The sequence below is a fragment of the Dreissena polymorpha genome, chromosome 16 (genome assembly GCF_020536995.1).
Source record: "Dreissena polymorpha isolate Duluth1 chromosome 16, UMN_Dpol_1.0, whole genome shotgun sequence".
Taxonomy (NCBI): domain Eukaryota; kingdom Metazoa; phylum Mollusca; class Bivalvia; order Myida; family Dreissenidae; genus Dreissena; species Dreissena polymorpha.
The window spans coordinates 35,984,521-35,997,055 of record NC_068370.1 but is presented as its reverse complement, the minus strand read 5'-3'; the positions used below and the strand labels follow the sequence as shown (position 1 = coordinate 35,997,055).

At 35.4% G+C, this 12,535-nt stretch overlaps 1 protein-coding gene across 9 annotated transcripts in view; it reads right to left on the bottom strand.

Annotated features, from left to right (window-relative positions):
- LOC127861598 (speract receptor-like) overlaps positions 1-12,535 on the bottom strand; it is a 767,747-nt gene that overhangs the window by 587,534 nt on the left and 167,678 nt on the right. For 7 of the 9 annotated variants that reach the window (XR_008040289.1, XR_008040290.1, XM_052400229.1 and 4 more), the window contains one exon: positions 7,417-7,558. The exons of 1 other annotated variant lie outside the window; for it this stretch is intronic. Coding sequence is in view for 5 of the 8 variants with exons in the window: in XM_052400229.1 (XP_052256189.1) it covers positions 7,417-7,558 (142 nt within the window). In the remaining 3 variants the exon portion in view is untranslated. Of the gene's footprint in view, positions 1-7,416; positions 7,559-10,427; positions 10,459-12,535 lie in introns of those variants that run through there. One more of the 9 variants, XM_052400233.1, reaches the window with a different exon arrangement.

The following is a 12,535-nucleotide window of genomic DNA, read 5'->3' as shown; positions in this document are numbered from 1 at the left end:
TTTCCAGTCGCCAAACTGTGATATTTAACATCCAATCGGTTACGAGAATGCTTATGGAGGCGGGGTTATATAGCGATTATTATTTTTGATTGACGTCGGTCACCGAGTTTATTTACAATGAATCACAGTTGTAGCATTAATACGTGATATAGAACCGGTAAATAAAGCAGTACATTAAAGGCGGTTTCGGGCATCATCATCACACCTATTTACTGTACTGTAAACAATCATTACTTATGAGAAGTTAATTGCAATTGGTGAGCAGTGTAAAATTACTTACGGCGAGTAAGTTGTGAAAAACAAAACCCGTTAATAATTTGATGCAGTAACAATTAAAATCCAGTGCATGTATATTTTATCATGTCTATTTGTAGAACTGATTTACACCGTTTTTCTACAGTCACGTGATAATAACTATTCTCTATGCATTAATACAGGTATGCCATGTAAAACCCGTGTTATAAGAAAGAGCGCGAAATTATTGCTGTCGTCTGCAATGCCAAGTTCTACGCATGCAAAGCTTGCTTTTTTAAAACAGATGATGTGTAACTAAATTTTAAATATAGCAGACCTGTTAACCCTACAGATTGCTTCTCAGTAGTTTGGATGGCATCTCTCAGTAGTTCTGGGCTGTTGTCAGTAGTTGTAATTTTTTTCAATCATTTAGAGTATTAAAACAGCATGACTGGGTCACATATCAATTAAACGGTACATAAAGCATTAGATGAAATTATTTTCTATTAATTTAATCTGTTTATCACGTTATACTGTTAATATTTAGTGGATGTCCAAACTGCCCTTCTAAACAACACTATAACAAAAGGTTTCACATTGTGCTAACTGCACTTTTACATACATGATACAATGTTACACTCAACTTTAAAATGAACAAGAGGGCCATGATGGCCCTGAATCGCTCACCTGACTCATTAAGATCAGATGAAAACTATGACCTCTATTGTCTACACAATGTTTTTCTATGATTTGACCTAGTGACCTAGTTCCTGACTCTAGATGACCCAAATACAATCCCAATCCAGATTTCATCAAGATAAACATTCTGACCACAGTTCATAAATATTGGATGAAAACTGTGACCTCTATTGTCAACACAAGGTTTTTCTATTTATTTAACCTAGATTTTTACCCCAGATGACCCAAATACAATCCCTCCCAGATTTCATCAAGAATTCTGACCAAATTTCATAAAGGTTGGATGAAAACTGTGATCTCTAATGTCTACACAAGGTTTTTCTATTATTTGACCTAGTGACCTAGTTTTTGACCCCAGATGACCCAAATAAAATCCCAACCCAGATTTCATCAAGATAAACATTCTGACCAAATTTCATAAAGATTGAATGAAAACTGTGACCTCTATTGTCTACAGAAGGTTGTTCCATTATTTGACCTAGTGACCTTGTTTTTGACCCCAGATGACCCAAATACAATCCCAAACCGGATTTCATCAAGATAAACATTTTGACCAAATTTCATCAAGATTGGATGCAAACTGTGACCTCTACTGTCTACACAAACAAATTGTTGACGGACGGACGCACGGACACACGCAGGCACGCACAACGGACGCCGGACATCACATGATCACATAAGCTCACTGTGTCACTTCATGACAGGTGACCTAAAAATATGTGTCGGAGATAAACATGAACAGTTGTGGTTAAAATCCCATAGAAACAAGGGCTGTTTGTAAAACATGCATGCCCCCCTATATGGGCTATAAGTTGTAGTAGCAGCCATTGTGTGAATACGTTTTTTGTCACTGTGAATGGTGGTGGTGGTGGTGGTGGTGGTGGTGTAGTAGTAGTAGTAGTAGTAGTAGTAGTAGTAGTAGTAGTAGTAGTAGTAATAGTAGTTGTAGTAGTAGTAGTAGTAGTAGTAGTAGTAGTAGAAGTTGTAGTAGTAGTAGTAGTAGAAGTAGTAGTAGAAGTAGTAGTAGTAGTAGTAGTAGTAGTAGTAGTGGTAGTAGTAGTAGTAGTAGTAGTAGTAGTGGTAAAAGTAGTAGTAGTAGTGGCAGTAGTAGTAGAAGTAGTAATAGTAGACGTGGTGGTGGTGGTGGTGGTGGTGGTGGTGGTAGTAGTACTAGTAGTAGTAGTACTAGTAGTAGTAGTAGTAGTAGTAGTAGTAGTAGTAGTAATAGTAGTAGTAGTAGTAGTAGTAGTAGTGGTAGTAGTAGTAGAAGTAGTAGTAGTAGTAGTAGTAGTAGTAGTAGTAGTAGTAGTAGTAGTAGTAGTACTAGCAGTAGCAGTAGCAGCATTACAAGACCAATACTTAAGAATGATCAAATGGGAAAAGGTAACATAGCACCAGCAGTAAATATGGGGCTCATTTACAGGTCAGATTTGGAATCTCTGCTGTAAAATGAGATTTTGAATGAATTAAAGGGAGGCAAATCTGTAATAAAAAGAACATGCATAAACCGTAGTTGTTTCCCTTGTTTGAACCATGCTAAATCCTTACAAGTTTGGAAAGAATTGGATGAAAAATTTGGACTTTATTGCATAAACACCATTTTCTCAATTCAAGGGGAGGTAATTCTGTACTTCATGGACCCATAATGCTAATTTTTTGTAGGGTTCATGTCCTCATTGATATAAAGACACTGTGCAAATTTGGAAAGGATCGGACAAAAAATGTGGAAGATTTTTGAAAGTTTTCACAAAATAGGCAAAAACGAATAAACATGCAAAGTTCAACGAGCTCCTGCGGCCATGTTTTTTGACGAATCAAATTTGTTTGAACAACTTTTTCAGGGGAGCCCTCAAAGGTCATCCCTGTGAAATTTTTTGAAAATCTGATGAGCGGTTTCTGACAAGAAGATTTTTTAAGGTTTTTACCATATATGGTCATGGCGGCCATCTTGGTTATGTGATCAAATTTTTTTTAACAATTCTTTTGACCCATGACCTAGGGATGCTCCACATGAAATTTAGTTGAAATTGGCTCAATGGTTTAGTAGAAGAAGATGTTTACAAATTGTTTACGGACGGACGGACGGACGGATGCCAGACGCTGAGTGATCACAATAGCTCACCTCGAGCTATCGCTCAGGTGAGCTAACAAAAACTGAACACAAATTAATGAACCTAGTGTCTGATTAACCCATTAATAATTCCTCAGGGAATGGGTTAATTAGCACAAATACATGTTCATTATATATGACATATATGATCATGATGTCACTGGCCTTAAAATAACATCAAAATGCACTATTCTTTTAATGATCTGTAGTATGCCCCTTTCAGTCTTTTGAGTGTATCTCTGTTATGCTGAACATTGGATGCCAAGTAGACCTGTGTTTAGTTTGTTAGTCCAAGGGTTGACAGAGGATTGCCCTACCTCAGTGATAGTAATAATCTTTTATAATTGTTGAAGAACTGTCTCAAATGATGAGTTGACGAGATAAAATTGACAATTCCTCTAACATAAATCAGCTTCAAACAGTTCAAACCATTACCACTACATACATTTTGACACCATTTTTTGAGATCCATTAAAATGCTAAATTAATAGGTACCATAAAAGACTAGGTACGACATGCACATATATGATAGAGATTGAAGCTGTAGATTGTTTCAAATAGCTTATTACCAATTGTAAAAAGAGCTCTACCTCATAAAATAAACCTTATGCATGTTTTTTTTTTTAAATTATAACCTACTATGAGCGATTTCCAAATTGGGGAAAATAACTTTCAGCGTTTTATTCAAGGTCTTCTCCGTTGATAGAAACAAGTTGTTCTCTGAAATTAACTCGCACATAATAACCTCCGCATTGGTGGTTTTCAAGTCCTCCTCCAAGCTAGATACTTGCATCATAGTGGAAATGTCTTTATTTGAAGATTTGATCTTCCAATTAATGTAGCTCTGCGAGTCAATGTGTCGCTTGCAGTCATTTTTTCCTCCATGAGCGCACGAAAAATCGACGTTACATGTTGAACAGCGAACGTGTTTCCTTTTTAGGACGGCCCGAGGCATGGCCAGTATTCTCTATAGTTTTCTTTGTACTTTCGAGAGTTTGTTTTAGGAACTCTTTGGAGTGTCAATATCGGCGTCTGATTCTGTACCATGGTTCAAACAGAAATCTGAAACCTAAATTCAAGCACTTTTCAAGGATTTTTCAAGGCCAAATTTTCATTTTCAAGGCCGAGAACCGTTAGTTTCCTTTAAAAACTGCATTTTCAAACCAGATTAACAAAGTAAATATCATTTTTTTATTTGCTCAAACACATTACACTTTTTCCACAATAACTCATACATGTTATTTCTAGTTATTACATAGAAATACAGGTTATCCATCCTTAACTCAATGAGTCTCACATATGTACAGTACAGCCAACGCGGCACAAACATAATCCGCGGCTACGCCACGGCCAGATTATTAGTATGCGGCCGCCGAATCGTGTGTTCACGCGGCGTATCGCTGTGGCAATCGGCATCGATCCGCGCAACAACGCAGAGTCTGTAATAACGCATACGTACGCGGCGGATCGAGTGAAAAGATATCCACCTACATGAACATACATGTATGTGAAGCGTAGAATTAATTACGCGCAACTGTTAATGTTTCGTTCGATTATCATTATTAAATTTGTAATCCGAAACACACTTCCGAATTTTAATGCTAACGCGACGTTTGGCAAATTCTAGCGTCAAATAAACAGTGCTTAAATATCCTTTGTTTAATAAAAAGCGCGCGAAATTTATGCAGACATGTAGAACGTTGTTTGGAAAGTTTGGGTGTATTTGGTGTTGTATAAATACATGAACATCACGTCAAGCGTAAATCGCGTGTTCAGTTGAAAAAAAAGCCCCGATTAGACGTTATTTCATCATCTCTATAAATAGTAACACATGCCAAAATGTATTTGATACTTAAGGAAATATCGAGAATGTTTGTGTATCGTAAATATTTACCAGCATTTGCTTTAAAACTGGAATATACAGAATTATTGGGTAATTAGTAGCGATATTAACTGTATAATATGAACAAAATAAAACGTGTTAACATACACATATTCAAACAATAGTTATAATAAGCTGATAATTAACAAAACAACAAACACGTCGTCACCGTCTTGATTATTGATGTGGCTTCAAACTGGTAATTTTCTCAGCTTAAATATAATAGCAAAATCCACATGCAATTAATTTATAAATCCACCATATGCTGGGGCCTTGACCACTTGTATGTGTGAAAACATAATTACGTGACATTGTTTATGTGTGAAATACATATACTACGGGCGGGAAACAAACTTAATTGGCCAGACGCATTAACTATGCTTACATGTATATGCTAATACAATCCGCGCACAATAAATTTATTATGATTTTAATTATTATTATAAGTGTTTTTTCAAAATTTGTTAACTACATGTAACTAAAAATTTTTAAGAGATTTTTTATTTCATGATGCGCATCGACTCGGCATCATATATCGCGGATCGCGGCATGCCTCGGCGGACAGATGCGAAGTTTCGCGGCGAAATGCGACTTGCCGCCGCATACTGACGCGGCTTCAACGACTGACGCGGCATCGACTCGTTTCTCCTTGCCGCCGCGGATCGCGAAATACGTTTGTTCCGCATTGGCTGTACTGTATTTACTTTTAAAAGTTATTACAAACAAACGCATTGTCTCTTTCTATGCTCACATCAAACAGACTGGTTCATTACATTTGAACAGCAGTCAGTTACTATAACATTTTGTCTTTAACAGAATTGATTTCCTTTTCCAGTTCTTCCAGCTATCTCCTCTTATTCAGTTAACCACCCTGGTTTGAAACGACAAAAATTGATCACAATGGAGAACCTCTTACGTAGTACACATAATCTGTGACGTGTACACATAACGTTTCGTACTAAATAGTGTACGAAACTTATATTTCGTATTCAACTTTTTTGCGCGAAGGAATTTATGTTAAATTTTCATAATATTTCCCTTAAGAACGATTTAAGTAAAATAATTAAAGCGATGATAAAAGTAATTTTGAGCATAAATAAACATTTTCAAGGCTTTTTTACATGAAATAAGCACTTTTCAAGCACTTTTTCAAGGCCAACCTTTGTTCAAGGGCTTTTCAAGCCTTGGACTCGTTTTCAAGCACTTTTCAAGCCCTGTGCGAACCCTGTGTACCACGCCGTTTGGAAGAACTCGCCATGTTTAAAATGCCAACATCCGAGTCACTAAAATTATGCATTGTCCCCGGGAGGCTTGAATTTTAACATTTCTTACTACGCAAGCGCCAAAATGATTATGATTGATGAATTACCGACAATGACCGAAAATAAGCGAATGTAGGATTAGAAACCGAAATTTGACCATTTGACCATTTTGAGCGACTGATCCGTAGTTTTACAGTACAATCAAAGACCGGGGCATATCTGACAGTTCTAACATTGTATACCGTTTATGCCAGTGCATGAAAATAAATATAAATGAAAAATAAAAAAGCATAAAATTATTTTATTTCAGGTAACAAATAATTTATTTAGATGTGACTTGATTGATAATTTAATACAGTCATTGTTGATACCTATAAATTCGTGATAATGATTCATTGAGCAAATAAGGTTATAATGTGGGTCGTCATCGTAGTGCTAAAACTTGGCTACTAATTTTTTTCCTTAGCGCCAACCTAGCTAGTCTTTTGCAGTTACTGAAAAAATACACTAATCTGTAAATTTCAAACGCCCCATGGACTTTTGAAATTCAAGCGACCCGGTAAGGGACTATTAAATGGCCCGTGGAAAGCACTGAATGAGATATGTGGGGATATGAAAGCTTTTAAATAGTTATTTCACAAGTATTTGACAAAGTTACAACACAAATTGTACAAATCTTGTATCATGCGAATTGTAAGTAATTGCGAAACATAAATAATTCCTAGTTATGTAAGATTCAAATCCTATGTTATGAGAAGTATTAAAAAATATGAAACTTTAATTTAAAAAAAAAAAAAAGATGCCCTGACTGCTGTCAGTGTTTTTTTTCCAATTTTTGTTATTATATAAAGCAGCCTTGGCCCCCACATTTGGAGAAAAAAATGTGTCCCTTACTGTTTAAAATATTTTTAAAAAATGAGTTGCACACTGCAAAGTATTGTGAAAAAATGAGCTTTAAACATTATGAAAATTAAAGACGTGAATTTCTTTAAATTGAGAGCATTTGAATTGCTCACTTTACAGTTTGGTTCCCCACAATGGTTATATTATAATAATATCTTTGTATTTTATGTTAAATAAAGTTAACATGTGGTTTCATCTGTAAAAGTAAACAACTTCTTTCTTCCCCTAGGTGTTCTGTTTTCAACAGTTCCTGTTCTCTAACTCTTAAATTTCTATCTAACACTCTAAAATGTAGCCCTAACTATGCCTACTTTTTAAGCACTCACTTTGCATTTAGAGTATTTTTAACAGTTCCGTTCCAGTATTGTTTGTAGAATTCATCACTCACAATCTTGATATTGAGTGTTGTTGTTAATCTCTCACCAGCATATATCTCGTAGGGAGGAACAACCCAGTCAATCCTGAAACCTGAAGGAGGAAATGTATTAGACCTTACATATAATAACTAGAGCTTTGTCACAGACATGACATATACCCCCACATGCTGCATTGACACAGAATATTTTGCATGCTGTCTTCACAAAACAAGAGAAACTAATTTATGGCGATTTTTAAGAATTATTATGCCATTATCATTCAGGGTTCGACACTAAGGCACGTCTGATGACATTGTCTAGTAAGATTGGTGGTCGGGCTAGTAAAACTGCGAGCTAGCTTGTCTGACAGGTTGTATATAAAAAAATCTATACTGATTCATATAACTATAACTAACTGCTGTGAAAACCTATATATTTAATGTGTAAAATTACTCTCGTATCCGTTATTTACGTTAAAAAAACTAGTGTATTTAAATAAACGCAGAGCATTCACATGATTCATCGCTATTTTTAGACGCAAAGGAGAGCTTCCTGCAGAAATTTCTTGTTTCCATTGGTCAAGTTGTCATGAATATAAATGATTTTCTGCAGTGTCTTAAAACTGTAGAGCATGATTTTACTACTTCTATCGAAAATCGGTATCGTCAATGTAAACATTTTTGCGTAGCAGACATGAGAATGTAATTTAAAGAATGGCTTTGTTCAAGTTTGTATTTTCGTCCCACAAATCAGTTAATAAAAAAGAATGCGACGCTTAAACTGACCCGAAACGTAAATATGAAAAAACACAAAAACGTCAATTTTATCCTAGATGGAAAAATCGAGTCAGTTCGGAACACAGGCGTTTTTGTGGCGTTTCAAATGTATATTTTGGAGAAAAGTAGCCGGCGCCTAGATTGTTAGTAACCGGCAAAATCGCCGACCGCCGGTGCTTCCGGAGAACACTGAGTTCCCATGGATTGATTTTGACGAAGAAGAGCAAAAATAAGTTTTATTTTATTGTTTTACTCTATGCATCAAAAAAAATCTGGTGTTCACTGATTATTTACTGATAAATCCTGATTAAACAGTTACATGACACAATTGTGGTCATTTGCTATGTCATTTATGGTCTAGTAGACATCAGGTTCGGGCTAGTACATTTTAAGAGGAGCTGATTCAACGGTCTTGCTGTAAAAAAAGTTAAAGTCAATCCCTGTCATTAATGACCATTTTGACCTTTGAACTCTTGAATTCTTAAGCATGACACGCTGTCCAATAATTGCGAACAAAATTAATGTTCAGTCATTTTAAAATCTCACAATGAATGACATAGTTATAAAGCTCATTTATGGCCATTTTTGACTTTTGAACTCCATGTGTGACCTTGACCTTGGGGATATTGACGTAATTCTTTCTCATGACACACAGGCCAATGATTGTGAACAACTGTACCCAGTAATTCTAAACTCTCACAACGAATGACATAGTTATGGCCCAGAGACAAGATCATTTATGGCAATTTTTGACCTTTGAACTCAAAGTGTGACCTTGACCTTGGAGATAATTATTGACGTAATTCTTTCGCATGACACACCGTCAAATAATTGTGAACAAATGTACAGAGTTATTTTTAAATCTCACAATAAATGACATAATAATGACCCTGACAAGATCATTTATGGCCATTTCTGTGCCGATTGGTTTTAAAATCTCACAATGAACTACATATTTATGGCCCTTACAAGCTCATTAAATTATGGCCATTTTTGACCTTTAAACTCAAAGTGTGACTTTGACCTTGGAGATATCAACGTAATTCTTTCGCATGACACACCGTTCAATGATGGTAAACAAATGTGCCAAATGATTTTAATGTCTCACAATAAATGACAAAGTTATAGCCCAGACAAGCTCTTTTATGGGCAGTGTGACCTTGACCTTGGAGATATAATTGACGTACTTTTTTCTCATGACACACCGTCCCATGATGGTTAAAATCTAACAATAAATGACATAGTTATGGTCCAGACAAGAATTTTGACCTTTGAATTCCAAGTGTGACCTTGAACTTGGAAATATCGACATACTTCTTTTGCATAAAACACCATCCCATGATGGTGAACAAATGTACCGAGTCATTTTAAATCTCCATGATGGTGAACAAATGTACCAAGTCATTTTTAATCAAACGATAAATGACTTAGTTATGCTCTGGACAAAGCGCACTAAATGACCCTGTGACCTAGTTTTTGACCCCGCATCACTCATATGAAAACTTGATATAGATATCATCTAGATACAACTTCTGAACAAATTTGGTCAAGATTGGATGAAATTTTGGAACAGACAGATCAACAGACCGCCAAAGTGACTCCTATATAGCCCCCATTTCCAATGGTAATGGGGGTATAATAACACTAATCTAAGGTACCATACAAAATTAATATCCTCTATATATCCATCCTCTTCAAAAGCATCGTCAAACCAGTACTTTCAGTACTTTGATTTTTATATGGAAATGTGAGTTCCCTTCATTCCAAAATGAAGCTTATAATTACAGCATGAACAACCTACCCATGTCCTGATTTGCTTTCTGAACTTTAAAACACCGTCAGTCCTCAATCATGATGTATTTTTTCATGAATGGGCAGACAGTTGATATTTCAACAAATCAAGATCAGCTGTTATAAAATAAAAATTCTATGAGTTTACGATTTAAGTATTGTAATCTAATTCCAATTTTTTTTAAACTATTCTTCAGACTTTCCGAAACTTCGTAGAAACTACTGACATGTCCGACAATGTAAGGGCCGATTTTAATACTTAAGTTGAAAGCCCAAAATGTCCAATAAAATACGTTCAGGTTTTCCCAAGAAAGTCAAAGTCATAGAACATTGATGGAACACTTACTTTGCTGAAAGTGAAATACAAGTGTGCTAGCAAATAAGTAAACTGGCTGTTGATTGGTCAATAATCACCTTTTAAAAAAGTCATTTTCTGTATGTGTACGGTGCTGACAGTGATTAATCTAGAATTTTACTTCAATGAGTCCCAGGACTCGCATATTCGAAAACTATTAGTCCCAGGGCAATCTATGAGTCCCAAACAAAATTAATGAGTCCTGTAGTGCTTGATGCTGAAACTGAAGAAAATAGTACTAAGACAAAGTTTCTCATTTTTCGGTGTAGCTGTTTAATGTCACTTTTGACCTCAGATGACCTTCATCATGATAGATCCGAAATGAATAAACCCGAATTGTTCATTCGCTAATAATACAAAAATCACCGTAAACATTTGTAGTCTGGTTCCCAGACTAAAACATTGGATGCATATCATTTGAACTGAAAATGAAATATGAATATATTGTAAATTACATGTAAATTACAGTCTTGGCCGTAATTAACCCGCTCGACCGTCAACCGGGTCGAGTTATTTTTGCGTCGATCGAGTGAAAATTCTAAGCCGGTAGCCTGATGGGTCGAGTGCTTTTTCGTGTCTGAACTTAGTAACGAGTCCGAAATAGCCTTAAATAGACACTTATTCAAGCCTGCATTGGTTATTTCCCTTGAGCACTTATTGATTGGACGCTTATTGAACAGTGTTGTAAGTCGATCTCGCGAGACGTTATTACAATTATTATTACTTGGTGGAGAACTTGCAGCGATACATGTATTTTAATGTATTTTCTGTGTTATTTTGAGGGCGCATCGCACAAACTTCAACCGTAAAATGAGAATGAAGGTAGCAACACAAAATATGAACAACAAAACAAAAATTCCAAATGTCATGGAAAAATCATCTTGGCTTCGTTTTGATGTCTCCAAGTATTGAGAAATTTGATTATGCGCCTGCATTGCTGACTTGCTGGTATGTGCATGTCATACATAATGTAAAAAAATATGCAATTAAAGATGATGCACTAATTTACAAGTATAGTTTTTGACAGATAAAGTTTATCTGTCAAGGAACAAATCCTGTCAATACATTCAAAGGTGTATTATACTGCATTTTAGATGCTGGTACAATCGGCAAATCGGCGACAAACCAATTGTGGCTTAGGCATATAGAACCATAGCTACAAATGTGGTTTTAGATTTAGAATACTCTGAAGTTTTGGCAGGAAAGTTGCCTCCTGGTGCTACGTCTTATGCACAAGTATTATTGCTAGTTTGACATTTTATTTACTTTATTCAGATACATGTATGTGTTTGGAAAATAATATCATGTTATACAATTGTTTTTTTTCAGGCCACCTTAAGGAGCATACATGATATGTTAGACCTGGATGTCGGAGACTCAGACAATGACCATGATGGAATGGAGATGTCAGGAGACCTTGTGTTAATTTTTTTGTAAGATATTAACTGTGAATAAAAACAGAATCAAGTGTTTATTGGTTTAATCTTTATTGTTCTATGTTTCATCAATACAAACATAGTTACAAATGTAACCGAATTATAACTTTTAATTCGGGCTAGTTAAAATTGATTCGGGCTAGTGAAATTTCAAAGCTGGTAGCCCAACTGGGCTAGTGCCTAAAAAATTAATGCCAAGACTGAAATTACAATAAATTCAAAACTTTCATGATACAAAACATCCTCCAAACATTACATCATATAGCATTATTCACATGTCTGTACAATTAAAAGAATCTATTGTTTACATGCCGTAGCGGCCACACTAAACACTACAAAAACAGGCTAGATTGCACTTTACCAGTACGCAGTTGTTTACCATTATCGACAAAGCGGGGCTTTGGGGCAGTAGCAGCGATACTAAGGAAATATCAATTATAGGTGTTGGAAATATATCTGTTTTGAGTTATTATAATCCATATTTGCGTTTATGTTTACATTCTACTAACATCATTCTGTACGCATTAAAACACATTATCTTCTATTTCATTCCAACATTATGTTCATAGTTTTTCAGTGGCTAATATGTTTTCTTTTCCTATTGAAACTAATGTATTACTCGTTCAGTTATAAAAACCTAGTCATTACAATACTTATTGACAATAAAACATACAATTTCACCTCTTTTTGTTCTTCATTTTCATTTGTTAATACATTAAAATATATTTATC